This window comes from Carica papaya, chromosome 8, assembly GCF_054855325.1.
Source record: "Carica papaya isolate Zhongbai chromosome 8, ASM5485532v1, whole genome shotgun sequence".
Classification (NCBI taxonomy): domain Eukaryota; kingdom Viridiplantae; phylum Streptophyta; class Magnoliopsida; order Brassicales; family Caricaceae; genus Carica; species Carica papaya.
The window spans coordinates 25784639-25806018 of NC_142316.1; the positions used below are offsets into that span (position 1 = coordinate 25784639).

The 21380-nt window shown below is 33.9% G+C and overlaps 2 protein-coding genes across 3 annotated transcripts; one reads left to right on the forward strand and one right to left on the reverse strand.

Moving 5' to 3' along the window:
- Window positions 1-9093: 9093 nt before the first annotated feature.
- Window positions 9094-12114, reverse strand: LOC110807169 (Mitochondrial glycoprotein family protein). Its single transcript, XM_022032209.2, has 3 exons — window positions 11908-12114; window positions 10853-11175; window positions 9094-9431 (listed from the first exon to the last, which is right to left on the reverse strand). Exons 1-3 carry the CDS (start codon window positions 12019-12021, stop codon window positions 9266-9268), a joined length of 603 nt encoding a protein of 200 aa, XP_021887901.1. The 5' UTR covers window positions 12022-12114; the 3' UTR covers window positions 9094-9265.
- A 398-nt stretch (window positions 12115-12512) lies between these two features.
- On the forward strand, window positions 12513-21172 carry LOC110807159 (nuclear pore complex protein NUP93A-like). 2 transcript variants are annotated; one of them, XM_088209422.1, is made up of 16 exons: window positions 12513-12980; window positions 13387-13517; window positions 14007-14098; window positions 14276-14342; window positions 14744-14803; window positions 15387-15476; window positions 16838-17104; window positions 17373-17468; window positions 17615-17749; window positions 18145-18198; window positions 18287-18370; window positions 18695-18781; window positions 18866-19768; window positions 20022-20203; window positions 20338-20629; window positions 20734-21172. In XM_088209422.1, exons 2-16 carry the CDS (start codon window positions 13416-13418, stop codon window positions 20809-20811), a joined length of 2589 nt encoding a protein of 862 aa, XP_088065548.1. In that variant the 5' UTR covers window positions 12513-12980; window positions 13387-13415; the 3' UTR covers window positions 20812-21172. The 2 variants fall into 2 exon arrangements, with proteins under 2 accessions (XP_088065548.1, XP_088065547.1); XM_088209421.1 differs by having other exon boundaries at window positions 13410-13517.
- Window positions 21173-21380: the final 208 nt, after the last annotated feature.

Below are 21380 nucleotides of genomic sequence, written 5' to 3' on the forward strand. Positions count from 1 at the left end.
CTGGATTTCAGAACTGTTAGTTGATATTTTGTTGGCTATTCTGAATTATTCAAGGATTATAAAGTTTATGATTCCATTACTAAGATAATTTTGAGACAAAAAATACTCAGTTCTTTAAGGATATTGAGTTTGTAGAGGGAGAGAGAACCTGAGACCTTGTCTTTGAAGAGGAATATATTGATATTCCCTTAGCTACTTTTGACAATGATCAAAATCAGGTTCTCATACCTTGCATTATTCAAGACGTAAATCCAGATCAAGGCAATGTCATATTACCTCCCGTTCATACTCGAGAAACTATTTCAAAATAATAAACTTCACACCCTCAAGAACTAATATAATTAAGAAGATCCACTAGAGATAGGAGAAGTACACTTCTAGATAATTATATTATATTTTTCTAAGAACATTAGGATGATAATTGAATGGCGGAAGATGATTCTTTCAAATTCTGTCAAGCCATAAAAAGTTCTAACTCTCAAAAGTAGATTGATGCCATGAATGAAGAGATTAAGTCCATTAAGGACAATGACATTTGGGATCTTATCCCATTGCCTAAAGGTGCAAAATCCAATGGTTGCAAATGAATTTTTAAAACTATGAGGGATTCGAAGGGCGATGTGGAGAGGTACAAGACACGTCTTGTCGTTAAGAGCTTTATACAAAAAAAAAATACATCAATTATAAGGAAAAATTTTCTCCCGTTTTATCAAAAAACTCTTTTACGACTATAATGGCTTTAAAGACATGTATCTTGATTTATATCATATGGATGTTAAGAAAATATTTTTCAATGGTGACATTGGTGAGACAATTTTTATGATGCAGTCAGAAAACTTTGTATCGGGTGATGCAATGCAAATGGTTTGCAGACTAAAGAAATTCATTTATTGACTTAAGCATGCTTCCCGTCAATAATATCATAAATTGTATCAAGTTATCATCTCGTTTGATTTTGAGATGAATATAGTGGAAGATTGTGTATATCATTAGTTCAGTGAGAGTAAGTATATTTTTTTAATATTATATGTTGATGACACACTGTCTACCAATAACGATATAAAGTTATTGCATGAAACTGAGAAAATTTCTAACAAAGAATTTTGAAATAAAAGATCTTGGAGATGTAAATTTTGTATTAGGGATTCATATACATTGGGATTGCTTTCGGGGTATTATTAGATTATCACAAAAGAGGTATATCGAACAAATTCTTAAGAGATTTGATATGCAAGATTGTAAACTATGTGATACCTCTGAGTCTAAATGAGATAAGTTTACTCTAAATCAATATCCCAAGAATATTTTTGAGAATAAGGAGATGCAAAATATGCTTCAGTTGTTGGGAGTCTTATGTATGAATATGTTTATATGCATTTTATCAACTAGTGGGCTTAATGTTGGCGCCGGTGTGTGTAACAGCCTATCAATTTATTATGTCCATTTAAAAGTGATCAATTATGGTTAAACGGTTATGAGTTTTAATGCATCATACTTAAATATGAGTTTGTAATATGTGAAGATATTACATTTATAATTTCTCATTTTATGATGGATAAAATGAGAAATAACAATAGTCGACAATATAAAAAAATGATTATGGTCCTTAAATCACACGTGCATTTTGTTTATTTCATGTTATCGTGTTAGCAGTAAAAATAAGTATTTTACAGCCATATGTTGCTTTGGAAAATCATCGCACTACACGCAAATTTCTTCCACTATAGATTCAAGTACACTTCTGATTACAAATTTAATCATTTTGATTCAATATCATTATGGTTATTTGATTTTAGATCTAGATTTTTTTTGAAATCCTACAAAAGGGTCCCTAGAAAAATGAACTATATTAAAAAAGAATTATGCAGGGTCAATTGTTGATAAAAGATCTACTGCATGCTACTATACCATCCTCAGAGGCTACTTAATCACTTAGATAATTAATAAACAAAGCATAGTTATGAGATCATGTAACGGCCCCGGAATTCTTAAATGAAATATGTGTATTAAAAATGTCAAATACGGAAATGGAATAAAAATTTGATTAACATCCCTTACACTAAAACTAAAAACGTGCTCAAAGTATAAAAGAACAAACTAACTAAAAGGGAACAATGTCTTCCTGATCTGAAATGATTAAATAAGGAATGAGCTACACCAGCCCAGTAAAGACATCACACTATCTCACAGTCACGGAGGTAAAGGTGGATAGAAAACACGAAAGACCAATGGAGCATAATTTACAACAAATTTTTTTATCAATAATAAAATCCTTTACTATCCACTTACCTCAGTGAAATTCATAAAACAATATACGAAAGCAGTAACATTATCATTATCATGAAATCATATGATTTGTATAACATAATACTTATCACACATTTGCAATTCAATCATTACACAACATATTTTTCCTCATTTACCAGCCTACTAGTATCCATGGGGATCCATAAGGGTCCCGCTACCCGTGAACCCTTAACACTTGTAATCAGATTCCAAGGCCGTCCCCATACCCCTTCCGGTATGGGCGCCAAAACTATAAACCTCAATACCCCGTCCGGTATGAGGGTGAAACGGGCCGTTCCCATACCCCGTCCGGTATGGGCGCCAAAACACATAAGGTCTTCATACCCCGTCCGGTATGAGAGACCACAATCTCGGTAGGGTTCCCTACGGACCCGGTCCGTCCACCATCTCCCAGGATATCTAGTCAGACTGACCACATTATATAATTATCAATTTACATAACCTTTCATTCCTCTTTTCCTCAGTCAGTATCATCAATTCACACACAAACAAACAAACCCGTAATTTATGCCAAACAAGACAACATACAACATCGGGTTCTCAGTCATTTAACCCATAATCAATAAAACAGTAATATGTGCACACGAAACTATGAAATGAAAACATAAGACCTCATACTGCATTTAAAACCGTAAAATAGGCCAAACAACAGCTAACAGACAAACACACCAGACTCGGGCTCCATTAGTGACTTTAAACAATTTTACACATATGTTGATTCATGAAATACCGTTTTATCATTTATTGAACTTTAATACCGTGATAGGAAATAGGGTGAGGGGTCCTTACTTGTTTCGGGGTCCGAATACGGCTCTACAGTGCGCCTGGAGGCTGTCCCTAATTTTCCTGAATTTTTCCTGGGGAACTGAAACACACTACTGGTACCTGCACGTGTCCCAAAAAATCCCAAATTAGACCCAGGGCCCCTTTCGACCAATATCTCAATTCCGGCACGGCGGCTCCGCCGTGCTCCGGCGACGCCGCTTGCGGCGGTGATTGGCCTCGAGTTGGCCGTTTTTGGCCGTTTCTGGTCGAATTCGGCCACACTTGCATCGGTCCCTGTGATAAAACAACCCTAGGGCCCTCGGGGGGCCAAAAAATTACAAAAAATCGAAGCTTACCGGCGGCAGTGCTCTCGGGTGCGGCGGCTCTCCGGCGAGGTTAGTGTTTTGGTGATTTGGCTCCGATCAACCTGTAGGGAAAAGAATGATGATCACGGTGATATAAAAATTGTATCAAACGGAGGCCGGGAAGGGCCTCATCGGAGGCAAAAACCGAGGAGGGGCGCGGCGGCGCCGCTGGGTTTCGGCCGTGTTTTCCGGCCATTTGGCCGGGATTTTGGCTCCGATTTGGCCACAGGGGAACTCAGCGTTGAAAAACGAGCTGAGGGTATGAAATTTACCTCGATCGGCGGTCGAAAAACTCCCCGGTGCGGCGGCGGGTGGCGGCGGCCGGCTCCTCCGGCGTCTGGTTCGTCTTCTCCGGCGAGGGCAGGCGGCTAGGGTTTTTGTGGTCAGGTGCGGGGGTTCTATTTATACCCTTTTTTCTTTTGATCACAGCCGTCCATTTTGATTAAATCTGGGCCGTCCGTGCGCGATTGAATCTGGGCCGTCCGTGCGCATGCATCTGGGCCGTCCGTGCGCACGCTTAATCTGGGCCGTCCGTGCGCACGCTTAATCTGGGCCGTCCGTTCGCGCGGGGACGCATCTAGGCCGTCCGATCGCGCGCACGCGGATTGCCCACGTGGCCGTTCCCGCGTCGACGTGGTCTTGCCACGTGGCAGGTCCTGGTTGGCCAGGACTGCTGACTGGGTCGCTGATGTGGCTGCTGACGTGGCGCTGACGGGACACAATTTTTTTAAATTGCGTTTTGACCCCCGGTTTCCGATTTTCTTTTCAAAAATACCCCCAGAATCCTAATTTTCACCCTTTTTTCCCAAAATCAATTTCAATTAAATTCAAATAATATTTTTACCTAATTTTACAATTATTGTTATTTTTATTTTTATTAAATTAAATTAAAATAAACTAAATAAAATAAAATAAATAAAAATAATAATAATAAATATATATATATATATATTAAAATTATTGGGCGTTACAGATCAAGTGCAGAATTAGAGTTTTGAGGAATGATACGTAAGAGTACATTAGCTAGTGTAGATAAAAAGATCTTAAAATCAAATGAAAAAAATCATATGTGCCTATATTGTGACAATAAATCGATCATAACTATCTCTCATAATCTGGTATAATACGACTAGATCAAATACATTAAGACTGACAAATATTTTATCAAAAAAAACTTGATAACGACTTAATATTTACTCTATATATATCCACCAACTCTTAAATAGATGACGTATTAAATAAAAGCATAAGTAATTCAATATTCTAAAATCTTAGCAAATTGAGAATGGGCAACATTTATTCTCCAGCTTGAGTGGAAGTGTTAGAGAATAAAGTAAATCAATATACTAAAAATGAAGCAAATCAAAACATCCAAGATGAAATATCACTAAGGATAATATAAATTAGGGTATCAGAGATGATATAAATCATAGTGTTAAAGAGAAAAAAAATTAGGGTACAGAGTTAAATTACATCTTTTGTAATTAATTATAAGTAATTGTTTATTTCATTTTCTATATTGAAAAACTCACATATTTATGACTGTGATATTCGATGAAAAATACATTAATTAAAAAACTAATTTGAAAAAATGACATCATTTTTCAAGATAATCCTAATGATTGAAGCATGGATAATTAAAATGAAAGAGTTAAGAAAAAGTTAATTTAAAGAGACAAAACAAACCTTAAATATAAGGATAAAGGAGAGAAATGAGGAGGATAGCAAACAAATGATTATCTAGGCCTGTTATTTTATTTATCATTTACAAGTAGGATCATGTTAGTATTTTTTTTTTTAAATGAAGATGATGTTACACGTCGATTAATAGGTATTAACTTTTTTAATAATAAATAAATTATATAATTATATAGTTTATTTAAACACAAAAAAATAGAACAACTAATTTATGTAAAAGTGAACAACACAAATAATATTTAAATATTTAAGTCTTAAAATAAAAATAAATTATTAAATAATAGTTTATAAATAAAATAGAATGAATAAGTATTATGAAGTCAAATATTATTATATTAGGATATTTTAGTGTATTTGTTCTAACCATAACTTAAAAATATATGTTAGTTTTTATATAATAAAAGTGTAGAAAAGGATTTCTTACAGAATTATCAAAGTACATAAAACTATTAATTATTTATAAAATTTATGTTATGTTACGAGATTGAATTATTATTGATACTAAATATAATTTAATTAATGAAATGTATAGTTTAATTTAATTAACGAAATATGTGAATTTTTATTAAAAAATAAAAAATATAAAAGATTATTATAAATATAAATAATTAACGGAGCTGTTAATTATAAATATTTTTGATAAGATTTTAAGAACCGACATCATTTGAAAAAAATTATAAAAAAAAAAAGAAAAAAAGAGAAAAAAAATTAAGAGCCGGACAAGAAAGCCAACGCCCAACCTATAAAAGTCAAGTCAACGACCACAGGCCTAAGTGTCATTGTCATAGGAGCATTTAAGTCAACTTTTTTATGATATTAAAATATACTTTAATTTATTAATAAATAATTGTTTGTTTTATTTATTTATTTATTAATAATTAAGAACAAGTGTGATTGGTAATATTTGAACTTTACCACTCAGGTAGATAAAATTAAATTAATTAGTTTAAAATGTCTTTTCACATTTAAGACCTTAGTTAAAGAGTAGTGTCTCAACATAAAAATGTGAATTAAATTAAATTAATTACTATTTACGAGCACGAGTCAGTAATATAAAGTAAAGCAGGAAAAAAAATGGTTGATTTCACAAAATTACAGTTACGGTCTGTAGATGTCATAAGCCAAATGAATTAGAAACTGAGATTTCAATTTCATATAAGTTGGGACAAATTTGGTAATTCAAGCTACTCTAATTTTGAATTTTGTTGGTGATGGTGATGGTGATGGTGATGGTGTTTTTGTGATGTATGTGTGTGTGTGTGTGTGTGGTTGGAATGAGAATATTTAAAAACTAAGTGATAGTCTAATTTATATGGTAGAATGCAAGTTTTACAAAATTTACTTCACTACTAATAAGTTTGACTTTAATAGAAGGTTAATAATTTAGATCAGATTTATGGTTAAATTAAAAGTATTTGTATTCCATATTTTATAAATTTTTTAAAGATATATGATTTTTAAGAAACTAATTAGTTATAGAAATAATATTTCGCTCTCTTTTCACTTGTTTTTTTTTTTTTTTTTTTTTCCGAATCAAACTTTAGTTAAATAAATTAATTATTTTAACATATTATCACTACACAACATATTATAAGTTTTATTTAAAATTTTATATAGTTTTAAAAGATCAAAAACTTGATTTATTAAAAACCATATTCTCCAAGTTTGTTATCTTTATCTCTAAATCTAAATCATATAAATATGCTCTGTTTGATTTTTGTTAAGATTTTATGTTGCTTCCATATATCAATTTTTTATATAATGATATAACTAATAAGTGGTGATAATATTCAAATTTTATTTATTTTTATAAATAAATTAATTAAATAACTATTTTTCATTGGCAATGAACTTAATTATATCAACTAAAATATCGTATAAAAAAGTTAAAAATGAGAAAAAAATCAAAGTCCATTTTTTGTATCAAGCCATTTAAGGTATAAGGAAAGCTTAGTTCATTATTATTGTTGAAGATATTGATTCAAGATATGATAGAAATTGGATAAGAGTCAATCAAACAAATACTTCAGTCAAATCATTTATTTTAGTTAAACCAATATTATTTTTATTAAGGAACCTTATAGTTTTACTTTTTCTTTATATACACTAAATGTTCACTAAACTATGTTGCCCTTTAAATCACAACGATATAGAATTGAAATATAACTCAACAAAGAATCAAATATATATTCCTCTTTACGTCCATTAAATAGGTTGTCATTTGAACACGAACACATATTCTTAAAATCTAATTAAAGAAAGGATCATATTTATACTTTACAAACTAGTGAAAAATAAATGTAGAAAACATAGCAAAAAAAATAAATATCATATCAGATTATTGATATAAAGAGATTCTGAAATTATGAAATAAATTTATAAAATACAGTAGCTTAAAGAAGCACCGATACAAAATGGAGCCAACATAAAAGAAACTCAATCCGCAAGCTCTTCTTCCCCGTAGCACCAACTAGTTAAAGCAAGACCCCATAATTTCAATTTTCCAATTCTATTTTCAGCCAAGAATATAAAGAACATCTTAATTATATTAACTCTGTCAGAGTAACTCCTACAAATACAAAAAATGACAAATAAACAATAGACATATACCACAAGCATAATTAAGAAAAGAATTACTTGGGTTTCAGATTACAAGTTAAGCAAGCAAATATGGAAGAGATCAAACAAAATGCTACTTTCTTTTTCGAGTTCAAGGTCATCTTGACCAAAATTTGCAGGGTTTTATACCTCTTTTTTTTAAAAAAAAAAAAATCCCTTTAGCCCCTTTCATCTCTGTCTTAACCTTTCATTTTTACATTATTCCAATTAATAAATATATGGTGCATTAAACTAATTTGCATAACTTTTGCTTCAAGTTCATGCGGGAAAAAAAAAAAGAGAGTTTAGCCGTAGAAAAATAATATTTTTCTTACTCTTACTTCTTTGTTGTTTTTTTTAATCTTAACTTTTATACTTTTGTTTACTATAATCTTTTCATAACATGTTTATTGCTGAAACTAAAAAATGACATGCTAAACTGAAAAAATGAAGATGTATAATTCATTTTTTATAATATTTTTATATTGAAATAACATAAAAAAAAAATCTGATAATATGTTTGAAAATTTTACAAAAAGAAACCAATATTGTCATGAAGAGGAAATTTCATAATGATACCAAAAAAGTTCTAACCTAGAACAATAAGTTGCATGCAACAGTGTGGAGTATTTGCAGTGCTTACACTCCTTGATGGAATCATTAGGGCATGTAATTATCACATTCTCCTCCATTAAGAGAAACACACCCATAGTTGATAATTAACAACCAGTAATAGACACAAAAGGATAAGTAGCAATACTAAAATCATAAATCATTACTCATGACGAATTCAGAAAATAAAGAAAACCTAATTTGGGCTTTTGATTTAGTGGCTGAGTTGATCAAGTAAATTCTGAAACACAAGTGTGCAAAATAGAGATATCTGCCTATGGTTAACAATGAAGAAAAGCTCATCTATTAGCAGGAGAAAATGGATAACCTGCCTTTGTTAGCAACTATTGGTTGGAACTTGGAGAGAGGGGATGTTTTGGAGAACTTGGAAATTGAAATTTCTTCTTTTTTTTTTTTTTTTTTTTAAGAAGCTATAAATTCCCTCTTTAAACAGTTAGTTCATTTTCTTTTTTGAAAAATTTTGTATAACTAAAATTGAGAAAATATTTTAGTAATTCACTTTCCACAAAATCTTAATATAAGAACTTTTTCATCCATAATAAAATGTTTTCATTAATGTGTTATGTTTGCCTGCAGCATTGATAGCTCAATGACCTGAGAACCTCCTGGGCGGGCATTGGCATTTTAGGTTAGCTTAATGTCATATTATTTTGCAGCTAACCATGTTGTTCTTCATTCTCATGGCTTAAACAGACTTCAATCCTAATCAAGTCTAAGGCGAAACCTCTTGCAAATTGAGCTCATTAGTATTGAATTACTAAAACAACAGTTTCTTTTTTCTAATCAACAAGAAAATCAGAAGCTTCTATTTCTACAACAAATGACAACTCAGCAGCACCAGGAACAAAAATAAAAGCCAGTAAAAGCAAATAACAACTCAATCTGCTGCTGCAATTTGTTTACTGGCCTTTCCCCACCAAGGATTCAAGTTGATGTAACCATTTCACATATTGACCCTGCTCCTTTTTATGTAGGTGGAGGAGGAGGAAGTTGATAAGGGTTTCTCCGATTCCCCTGGACATTAGATATTCCTTTAGTGCTTCTTGCAATTGAGGGTCCAAAGACCTGCAGACATGAAAAATCAGAGACACCCACGCACAGAGATGCACTCATATATATGGACAAAGGAAGAACAAAAGGATGAACTTGAAGCATTTGGCTGAAATGTGCGAGTATGTTAATGTTGTGCAGACCATAAATAACTGACAAATTTGTTCTAGAGTAACACATGGCCGAGCATGAGTACTGCATTATGAAGAGAGAATTCATGACCTTAATTACATTCAAAAGGAAAATGAAAAAGAAGAATTATTCTATCATTAATAGCCTTGACCACATGATGGGACTTAGTTGCCGCCCATGTAGGAAGTCTGTTATCTAAACCACTTCACTATGAGGTTCATAAAAGACCATTGTCAATGAAGAAACTAAATGAAGGATTAAATACCACATAATAACCGAGTGCCAAAAGCATCTTCAGTAATAAATTAAGTTAAGAATACAGAGCAATCCAAAGTGAGACTTGCATATGTAAAAAATATACAGGTAGCATATTATCAGTGCTCTTTGAATATATTGTAAACTTTTTTTCAAAAAGAGATTCTATGAAGAGAATCAATTAAGGAATCCTAATGGATAAAACCCACGAGGAAACTAGACACCAAGGCAACTCTTCCAAAGCTCTCATCAAATTCTTGTACCTTGAGAATGTCTTCAACATTTCCAGAGTCCAAAATCACCCAGATAACAGAAGGGATCTATCTAAAACACCAAAGAGCAGATAATATTTCTCCTCGAGCAATCAAGTCTTCTCTTTAAATAGTCTAGAAAGGATTTTATATCAAGCAATGCTAGGACTGAATAACTGAATATACCAACTCCGGGGGCAGAAACCATCCATATAATCCACCAAAAGATAGGAAGGAGGAAGAATAGGTCTACACAAAATCCAAACATGTTCGAATAATTTATCTAGGAAGTTAGCATCTGCTGTTTTAAAGCTGAAGACCAAAGGCCAGGAAATGCTCAGATAATTGGAAAATAAGCCACATACATTCTAGCCATAAAGAAATAAGTGGCCCCCACTGGAAATTGGCAGCAAAACCTACTAATGGTCCAATACCATTTGCCAATAAGTCCATGCCTCTCCATGACCATGAGTGAGAAGATACATGGAAGTCTAAATTTCAATCATCCCCGATTCTATCCTAAAGCTGGAACCCCTCCACCAACCAAGAGATCTCCTTTCAATTATTTAAGGCAAATAACAAATCCATCTAAGAATGTACCAATGTAGCATGCAATAGCATGACCTGGTGGAATACACTTGCATGGAAGGACAATTGATTGTCTGCCATTGTTATTTTGTATTTTCAGGATCATATCTAGGACAAAGGCTTGCAAGAAGGCAAGAAATGACATCAGAGGTTATTCAGTCATGTTAATGCTGCTAATATGTATACATAATGTAGGAGAATAAACCATACCTGAATAAGGGGCCCCTGTAAGCTGAAGAAGAAGTAGAAATTGGAGACTGAAGATAGTAGGCATTACGGATGTCAAACTTATAGCTATTGGTACTGCTATCAGCAACTCTGCAATCAAACTGCAAAATTGAGCTCAACCCAGGCTTTCTTATGCAAACTTTCATCAAAAGCTCCCTGTGCAATGTAGTTCCTCCTAAGGTCTCTAGACCCAATAAAGCTGAGACAGCAACCTCCTCACCGGACTCGCACTTCCTCTGCATGACAACATCTTGTGTCTGGGGTGAATCCCAGTCCACAACAAAATCTCCTCCATAACTAGTATCCTGTACTAATGCACAGAACTATGTTCCATTAATAGAAACAAAGACATCTTCCTTCTTGTAATCCTAAAATGGTGAGCCGTGCACATGCAAATGTCAAATGTCAAGAATTACATAAGGAGCAACATGGTTGCTTGGAAACGAAAAGATTACAACTCCGTGATTCAGTTTCCGTTCCATTCCTTCATCTGTTAGTTAATGCTTGATATAATACCAATTAAAAATTCATTTCCAAATAAATCAAAATAAGAATTAATTGACATTCAAATACAATTATTCACAACAATACAACTCAGTTCATCCGATTGCCACACCAATTCAGAATACAGACCATAAAGAAAATCTCCATTAAACCAATCACAAGAATACCACAAACAATCACTATTATCAAATTCTGGAAGCTTATTGCCACGATAACTGAAGAGAAAATCTCTGACTACAAACTAAGCAGTACAAGAAACAGTGTTTTAAAGAGGTTATACAAAAAACAAACTGGCTCGAGTACTAATTTGGATCCTACCCAGGAGATTAGGTGTTTTTCTGATATATAACAGGAAGAAGTACGGCATCTATGACAATAAAAAGGCAACAAAAACAACGATAACTGAAATCATAAATCACATTTGCTGACACCATTTATAAAGCATTGATGAACCAGTCCAAGCAATACTCATATTCATTTTCTGAAATTTTACTATGCAGCTTCTTTTTTATGAGATTCTGGAAAGAGGAAACCTGAAAGCGAGGATTGGATAGTTCGTGGGCGATCTCTGAGTGCAAGACCTTGAGCAAGTTGAGATCGTCTAGAGCTTTCTGTCCTTTCCGCAGGATCTGGGTCACCCTCGGCATTCTAATCTCACTCTGGTTCCGGTTTCGGGCGTTAAGCTTCAATTGGGTTTTAGTTCCTAAAAATGTCCATCTCTTGAATCGCACAAATCGGGTCGGTTTTTTCATGCCTGATTCTTTTTATATTTAAAATAACGTAAATGTTAGTTTTTTCTGAGTTGCTTTATTTTACTGTAATAGCTTCGTGGTAATTTTTTTTATAGTAAAAAATCTATAAAAATTTTATTCTCTTAATTATAAAAGTAGTTTTAAAATGTAAAAATTACACTCCTAAAACCATCAATTTAATTTAATATAAATGGACATGAAAAAATCAACTTAGGTTAAACTTTGTAATTTTAGTTTTTAAAATTGCAAGATCTAACTAGACCAACAAAAAAATTATATTAAATTTATAAAAAAATTACATAGGACATAGAAAATCCCGTCCTAATTTTATTTTCAGAAGTACAAATTCACTACAAAAAATCAAAATTATTTAATTTTCAAGCCCAATTTCTCATTTACCCTTTAAACTTTCTTCCTCCTCTCGAACCAGTAGCCAGTCTCCCATCCCTCTCAAAACCCTCTCACCTCCCCCGGAAACTGTAACCCCTCTCACCTCCATCTTCATGCTAACTCACCTTCATTTTCACAAAATCCTCCTTTCCTCTCAGAGCTTCACTCGGACTATTTCATCTAGTTCTTCATCCTTTTAACTCTTTCTCTCCATCTTCATTTACCTCCTCAAACCCCTGCTACACTTAGCTGCCATACACCACAATGCGCTCTTCTGCTTCCAGTCGCCAAACCTACATATCTCGCTCTCCAGCTTTCTCTCTTTCTCTCGTTCGTGGGAAGCACTAGTTCTTCTCAGCCAAATCGCAGAACTGAAGTCTAGATTATCTCGCCGGCAACGAATTTTTCCGTCCCCTACCAAAAGTACACGGTGCTGCAATCCTTCCCCGTGCTTCTTTCGGCAGGTGGTTTCTCTCACTTAGAATTTGTAGAGTCATTTTGAGCATTTGTTAAAATACATGAGCTCATGAGTTGTGCTCGAAATCCCATTTTTGTTACAGACATCGTCTATTTACTTTTACTTTCATGCTCTTCCTCTTTTCTTCTTTGTGATTTACAGCAAACTTTTCTCGGTGTGTGTGTGTTGCTGGAGCTTGATTTTTGAGAATGTTATTTTGAGTTTGTTTCAGTTAAATCAAATAATCTCTATATGCAGATATTTTTAATTTGGATAGAATAAAACAGTTAATTTTTTTTAATTCAATAAAACAATCAATTTATAAAAAATTTCAAGATCCACTGGAGTCACTGTCATTTTGGAATTAGGGCTTTGCTTCAAAAGCTAAAACCCATTTTCCCTCCCCGTGACAGCGATACATGACTTTGTTTCTCAGTGTGTAATGGCGAATGAACAAGACATGAGTAGCTGGACCGATCTGCTCCACTCCTCATCGAAGCTTCTTGAACAAGCTGCTCCTTCGGCTCAGTTTCCTCCTCTTCAGGTTTCCTTTTCTACTCATTTTCTCCGACGCATATTAGTTAGTTTCCTGAACTACTGGAAAATGAAGAGAAATTCAAATTAAGTTTTGAAATCTTCCTTTTTATGTTTTTTGGTAGCAGACCTCAGCCTACTTCCCACTTGTCTTTCTTATGAATTGAAAGAAAAATGCTGTAAATTACTTAAAGATGTCGTGCTATTATTTGTGGTAGTGTTTTTTTCTAATACCTTTTAAGTGGAGAAATTTCTTTGGAGGAAGTTTAAGTTGAGAATCTTAGGTTATTCACCAATATTCTGTTAGAGAAGTAGAAAAAGACGAGAAAATATATTTCTTAGGTCTGGGGAAGAGAACATCTGAGGTCCAGAAAGTGTCTGTCTATATATTTCTTAGCATTTTTATTCCTGGAAAATGATTTACTGAGTTGAAGAAAGCTTAGTTATAGTGTCATGCATCTGGTTATTGATCTAAGTCCACTATTCACATGGGTTTCAGAGGAACCTAGATCAGTTAGAAGCATTATCAAAGAAACTCAAGGCAAAAACGTTAAGAGCAGAAGCTCCTTCCCAGTCTATTGCAGCCACAAGGTACTTGTGTAGTTCCTTTCTGGAGTTTTCACTATGATTATTATCCAAAATTGATGTATGGATTTTTTTTGTTTTTCCACATCTTCTTGAACTCAAATTGGCATTGTATTTAAAACTATGTTCAGGGGATAATTAAAATGGTTGTTATCAATATTTTTTACTCTGTACCGTTTGTAGGCTACTTGCAAGGGAGGGAATAAATGCCGAGCAACTTGCGCGTGATCTAAAATCCTTTGAGTTGAAGGTAACAATCTCTATGTTCTCTTGGATATTTGATAACCTATATTAATTTGCTTCAAACTTTTGAAACTTTGAGGTTTTGACTTATTCTCCATGCTGTTTTTTGGATGAAACCTGTAATTAGAGGGCTGAGCAAAATAATATCTGAAAAGATAAAAATGCAATTCTTTTTGTAGCACTAGTTATACGTGTTGGTCAGTTTCTCTTTATTTTCTCATTAGAGATTAATAGCCATGCTCCCTTAATAAGTATATTCTGCTTCTTTTACACTCATCGTAAGGACACTGTTCAGTTGATTATAATATTTCATTGAGATATCCTTTGCTTGTGTTTTGTAATTTTATTTTCTCCCTTTGCTTAGTGGGAAGATATATATTTTATTAACAGTTTTCATTTCTTTTGAAGACAACGTTCGAGGATGTCTTCCCTGCTGAGGCAACTAGCGTTGAAGAGTATCTGCAACAGGTAATAAGTTCTACTCTTTAGGTTTGCCACTAGCGCAATGCTTTATGCTCATCATAGCCATTTTCTCTGTCATTATGTTTTTTTAATAGCAGTATTTGTTAATTCTTCCTTAAGTAATAAAGAAGAATTAATACTTTTTATGACTCGTGTTGAAATAAAATGAATTTTTATGATTTTTCTCTCAGAATTTTATTCTTTTGTGATACAATTTTGATTGGTTTTCTAATTCAATTGCTTTTATGTGGATCACACCATTCAAATGTATATGGAGACAATTTCTTGTGCTTCTGTTGAACTGGAATTTTACTCTAAAATTGCATTAACAAAAAGTCAATCTCGTCTCCCTTCACATGTACTTATTGATATTTTGCTTTGTGGATAAATTCTTCAGGTGATCATGGAAAGTGCAGTTTGATTGTATCGTTTTGTGGCTTTTCTTTATCTTAAGCAATAATTTTCCTATTCACTTGCATGATTCTGCCCACATCACATAATTTTTCCTGTTTTGGTGCATAATTGTAGATTATGTAATTCGTAATATATTTATTTCGAAAAAAGCTAATTTATGATATATTCACTTCAGGTTCACGAAATGGCAATCGTGTCAGCTATCCAAGAAGCTCAAAAGGATAACGTGAGAAGCTTTAATGATTACATGATGAAGGTTTTGGAGGTTAGTGTTTCCAATATCTTTATGTTACATTTGGTTTAATTTCTATCAATTCCTGGTTCCAGCTTTCATATTTTCTTATTGTGCATAACTATAACTAGCAATTGAATATTTTGATAGACTTGGAGAAGTATTCATGGGGTTAAGTGCTTCAGGAAGATCCTAACCCTTATCTCTTTGGTTGCTTTGTAAGTTATTTGGAAGGAAAGTAATAGAAGGGTTTTTGAGGGTATAGAGTTTTCTTTTGATATAATTAAGGATGTTTGGTTCTAGACCGTAGGCTTTTTGATACAAGGTCATCCTCTTTATTCTTTTGAGGACTTAGGCCACTTGGTAGGTGCTTTGATGGACTTGTAAAGAGCTATATACAAGTTGCACCCTCCTTGATGCTTTTTACTATTTTTATTTTCAAAAGGGTAACCGGTATTGAATGAGAATTTAATAAACTACAACCTTAATGTTGTTATTTTTAAGTATACTACTTTTGTTTGAAATCTTGTTTGGTATATATTAAAACATCCAAATTGTATTGCTAATGCTCTAAACCTAGTTTTGATTTCCTGCCACATTATACATCTTTATCATTTTCTTTTTTCTTGTATGAAAATACTCTCTCTCTCTCTCTCTCTCTTTAAAAGAAGTATACATTTCCTTTCCAACAAAAATTCCTCACTACCTTCATGATTTTAGAAGCTTCTTGTTTCATAGTACATGGATTTAGTTAACATTGTTCTTTGTTAATTTTTTAAAATTGTTTGTGGTTTGTCCATCTTGTTTTATTGATATTGAATCTATTATGTAAATTACTTTTTTCATGGATATTAAAAGGATTTTCAAAGTTGGCAGTTTGGAAATTGTCTGAGAGTAATTTTTTTTATAGTTCTCAAAGAAGGCATAAACATAAATAGAAATTATGCATGATATTGAGCTGAAGTTATATACATTAGTAATTTAAGGAGTTGTCAGATGGCAACTGCATAATAAAAAAATGTGGCTTAGTTTCTTTTAACTATTGAATGATATGTGTGTAGGATTCTTCTCTAAATGTATGTGCGCGCGCGTGTGTGTAAGATTCCTGAGAGAGAATTCTTTTTTGGCAACTACTCATCTCTGTGGCCATATCTAGTAGGTTATACTGTACAGAGTGTTGTTTATGGATATGTTTGAAACAAGTTCGTCTTCAAATTCAGCCAATGAGGTTGAGAATCTATTACAATATATTTGCTGGAGAGCATGAGATTACAAGTAATATTCAAAGCAGAAACTTTTCTATCTTTGTTGATTGTAACTTAATTTTGATAATTGAGGCAGTTGCTGTGTGTTTGTTTCTTACTTAGTGAGCAGTGGAATTTAATATTTGGCAGGAGGATTGGCAAAAGGGAAAACGTGACTTCCTTCAGAGCCTTAGCCGAATTTCAACATTACCAAAGACTAATATGATTGATGCAGGCAATATGGGCAGCCGTCCTGGTCAGATAGTATCCATGGCCTCCAGTCCTCAGGTTTCAGCAAGTCCCAGGATGGAGCTTATACCTTTAGCTAACAAGCCTATCCATGAAAAAAAAGCATCAGTTTATGCTGAAGTTGTCAAAAATCTGAATAATTCAAGGGAGCAAGGCTTACCATTTAAAGTAAGGCTAGTTATTTATCCTTGGTGCAAATAAGTTCTCATTCAGCTTCAATGCATCTATTAAGTTGCTTATTTGAAGTTGATTAGATTTATTTGTGATGTAGTGCTGCTTACTGAAGCTATTTGTGCTGTAGTTTAGACTCTTGCTAGGAGTCAACCTTACACTTTCTTTTTTCCTGACAAGATTCTCCAAAATTTGTTTTATTCAATTGCTTTTTTCCAAAATTTGTTTCTAACTTTTATCTCAAAAACTCTTATATGTTATATAGCCTGCCACAGCTTTCAAAGGTGCTTATGAGAGTTTGGGGCTTGAAGCATCTCATGGAAAGTCAGTTAACATGCAGAAGATATGGCATCTTATACAGGTAAGCTTCTGCTCCCCCCACCAAGAAAAAGTCTCAGGTATTCAGATGTGCTTCTTAGCAAATGCTACTACTAACTCGATAACTTGTGACTATCTCTTAGGATTTTCTCTCTTATATGAATGTTGTTGCATTTAACAATCTGACAGACAATGATGGGTGAAGATTCGAATATCCAGCAAAGTGTCTCCAGAAAGATGTCTCTAGTAATTGGTGCAAGGCGCCATCTGGAACGGGGGCATGAGAAATATATGATGGATACCATTCAAAGTCATCCTACACAAGTAATTATTTCACCTAATCCTATCTTTGATCACCTTTCCCCCTACCTGATTAGAAATTTTTGAGAGAAGATTCAAATTATCTAGCATGACCTTTATCTTTAAAGAAAAAAAAATCTAGCATGACCTTTAGGTTATTTAGAATATAATCTATAGTTTATTGCCTCTGTTGCTCCATGTGAACTTAATATTAGTTCCCTGTCTAATGGGAATTTTGGAGTTGTGATGCTTTCTAGGTGACCCTCTAAAATTTTCTTATTGACTCTCGAGTATCTTCTGCATTGGCTCTTTTTTCTTTTTTTTTTTCTCTCTCTCTCTGAATAAGATCAATAAACTATCAACTGTGGCCATTTTGTTTAGAACTCATATCTTCTTTCATCTTTGTGATATTATCACAGGCTGCACTAGGAGGATCTGTTGGCAATCTGCATAGAGTCCGTGCCTTTCTTCGGGTTTGTCCTGTTAATAATTTTCGATTGAAATTTCTGTTGGACTTCTTTGTCTTCTATTTACAGTTTCTGGTTTTGTTCATCTATGCAGATTCGCTTACGAGATTATGGGGTTCTAGATTTTGATGCAGGTGATGCTCGTAGGCAGCCTCCGGTTGATACTACTTGGCAGCAGGTTGATAAATTCATTAAATCTCAAAATTTTTAATTCTTGGTACATAACATTTATGATGAATCGAATCATAATTGGGAATTTTGTAGAGAATAAGATTTGGCAAAATGTGCTATTGTTACATGGTGCTTGTAGTTTAGGGTTTTTGTATGATTTATTTGCTACTCCTATGAATTGTTTTCTGCTATCTTCCTGTTTTAAATATGAAATAGCTGGTTAATTATACTGGTGTCAAGTTTTGCACCTGTGTATTAATAAACTTTTGAACTCTGCTTATATTCTTAGATACAACTTTGTCTCATAAGTTTATTATTTTTGTGCAAACAGATATATTTCTGCTTGAGAAGTGGATATTATGATGAAGCAAGAAATGTCGCCTTCTCTTCTCGTGCCTCAAGCCAGTTTGCTCCTCTGGTGCTGTTTGTTTACTGCATAATAAAAAATAAATTATAATCTTATAGTTATGTATGTTCATCACTGAACTTCTCATTTTGACAGCTTACGGAGTGGATTAGTACTGGAGGTATGGTGCCTGCAGATATTGCAGCTACTGCTTCAGAAGAATGTGAGAAAATGTTAAGAATGGGTGATCGGGTGGGTCGTGCTGCATATGATAAGAAGAAGTTATTATTATATGCTTTAATTTCTGGTTCTCGTAGGCAAATTGACTGTTTGCTGAGAGATTTATCCACACTTTTCAATACTATAGAGGATTTCTTATGGTTCAAGTTATCAGCTGTACGGGACCTCTCTGGGGTGGCTTCTTCTGTTCTTTTGAATGATGGGTTGGTTCCATACAGTTTAGATGATTTGCAGGTCTATCTTAATAAATTTGAGCCATCATATTATACGAAAAATGGAAAGGACCCATTGGTATACCCATATGTTTTGCTTTTAAGCATTCAGTTACTACCAGCTGTCTTATATTTGTCTAAAGAGGCTGGAGACGAAGGATACAACATTGATGCTGCCCATATATCTATTGTGCTAGCCGATCATGCAGTCCTATCTGAAAGTTCTGGAGCTGGGCAAAAGCATGGTGTGATGGATGCTTATGCCGAGGCAGCCAGCATAATTAGGCAGTATGGGTCTATGTATTTACGCCTTGGTAATCTCTTAATGGCATTAGAGTACTATGCACAAGCTGCTGCTGCGGTAGGTGGTGGACAGCTATCATGGTCTGGAAGAAGTAGTGTTGATCAGCAGAGGCAGAGAGGATTGATGTTGAAGCAACTTTTTAGTGAGTTATTGTTACGAGATGGTGGGATTTATCTTCTGCTTGGTTCAAGAGGTGCTGGAGAGGAAGGTGAGTTGGGAAGATTTTTTACTGATTTTAAATCAAGGCAACAGTTTTTGCTTGAAGCTGCTCGCCAGTGTCAGGAAGCTGGGCTATATGACAAAGTAATCCTTTTCTCTCCTAGCATTATCTGGAAAATTTTCAAACTTGTGTGGAAGATAATTATTTATGATTGGTAACTCTTTCATATACATTAACAGCGTATTCCTGGCAGGTTGCATAGTACCCAGTTGCACATATGATGTCTCATATTTTCATTGGCTGTATTTAATGTTTTTTGGTGGTTTGTTACTATGTCTAACATTTATTCCCCTTTGTTTCCATCTCTTTGTTCTTTGATTCTGTCTTAAAATTTAGTCAATAGAAATTCAGAAGAGAGTTGGAGCATTTTCAGCGGCATTGGATACCATCAATAAGTGTCTCTCTGAAGCAATTTGTGCCCTGTCACGTGGAAGATTGGATGGTGAAAGTCGGACTGCTGGTCTCATTCATTCTGGGAATGAGATTCTAGAAACATTCAAATATTATCCTGAAATCAGGTCACCTCTATGTTAGCAATCTCTGTGATCTTCCTCCAGTTTTGGCTTGCAGAATTCTCGGAATCCATTCTGCATGATTATTTCTTTTCTGCTTTTTCCCTCTACTTCGGAGGTGACATGAATTTTCTGTGCAGTTCCCAAGAAAGAGAGCATGTTCTGGAGCAACAGACTGTATTGAGACAGCTGGAGGCTATCCTATCTGTCCACAGGCTAGCAAAACAAGGCAAACATCTAGATGTTCTAAGGGAGGTAGCTAGACTCCCATTCCTTCCTTTAGATCCAAGAGCATCGGATGTCACAGTTAATATGTTCCAGAGTTTATCTCCTCATGTCCAAGCTTGTGTGCCAGACCTCCTAAAGGTTGCTCTAACATGTTTAGATAATGTGACAGATACTGATGGATCACTTCGTGCCATGCGAGCAAAGGTATGCCGGCAATACTAACATTCTCAGTTCCAGTAAATATTAGAATCACCTACTATATGCTTTTAGTTCTTGCTTAATGATGGGCATGTTATTGGCCTTTCCAGATTGCCGGGTTTCTAGCATATAATACGAATCAGAATTGGCCTCGTGATCTTTACGAAAAGGTTGCTCGAAGCTTGTGATGGACGGTGTTAGGTTGAGGTTATCATATATATGCTAGTGACGTTCTGTACAAGAAAATGAAAAAGCAGGAAATTCCAATTTCACCATGTCTGTCACCATTTTGTTCTTACATGACCTAACTCTGGCTTTCCAAGCCTTGTTGTAGCGCATGTCTGTATGCTGCACATTTTTACTATGAGCATGCGTTCAACTGTTGTGTATCTTTGATTTTTGTATGCGGATAAGACGGAACAGGAAGTAGAGAGTTAAAAAAAGGGATGGTTTGTCACATTGTTGGATTAAGCACTTGCTAACCTAAGGAGATAAAAGGGTTGTCGTTTCTTCATATTTATTCAATAAATTTTATTTATATTATTAATACATGATAATGTTTTACTTATTTGGAACATGGTTTATTTCTTAAAAAAGTTACAAGGATATGGAGAGTTAATAATGTCTGTAAATTATAATGTTGTATGTGTGTTTTCATTGCAATTGAGTACAGATGTTTACTTTATGAAACATCTGATGTACATTTTTGGTTTTTATTTATTTTTTATTTTTTAAATTAAATAATCTTAATTTCAGT

Bases quoted from the DNA above. Each gene is read 5' to 3' on its own strand.
- LOC110807169 (XM_022032209.2), bottom strand. From the start codon at position 12,021: ATGCCGAGGGTGACCCAGATCCTGCGGAAAGGACAGAAAGCTCTAGAC. The intron at 11,176-11,907 runs GTTTCCTCTTTC...GCATTAGTACAG, and splicing joins TATCCAATCCTCGCTTTCAG to GATACTAGTTATGGAGGAGA. The intron at 9,432-10,852 runs GTATGGTTTATT...TCATGTCTGCAG, and splicing joins TACAGGGGCCCCTTATTCAG to GTCTTTGGACCCTCAATTGC.
- LOC110807159 (XM_088209422.1), top strand. From the start codon at position 13,416: ATGGCGAATGAACAAGACATGAGTAGCTGGACCGATCTGCTCCACTCC. The intron at 17,105-17,372 runs GTAAGGCTAGTT...TATGTTATATAG, and splicing joins AGCAAGGCTTACCATTTAAA to CCTGCCACAGCTTTCAAAGG. The intron at 20,204-20,337 runs GTCACCTCTATG...TTTTCTGTGCAG, and splicing joins AAATATTATCCTGAAATCAG to TTCCCAAGAAAGAGAGCATG.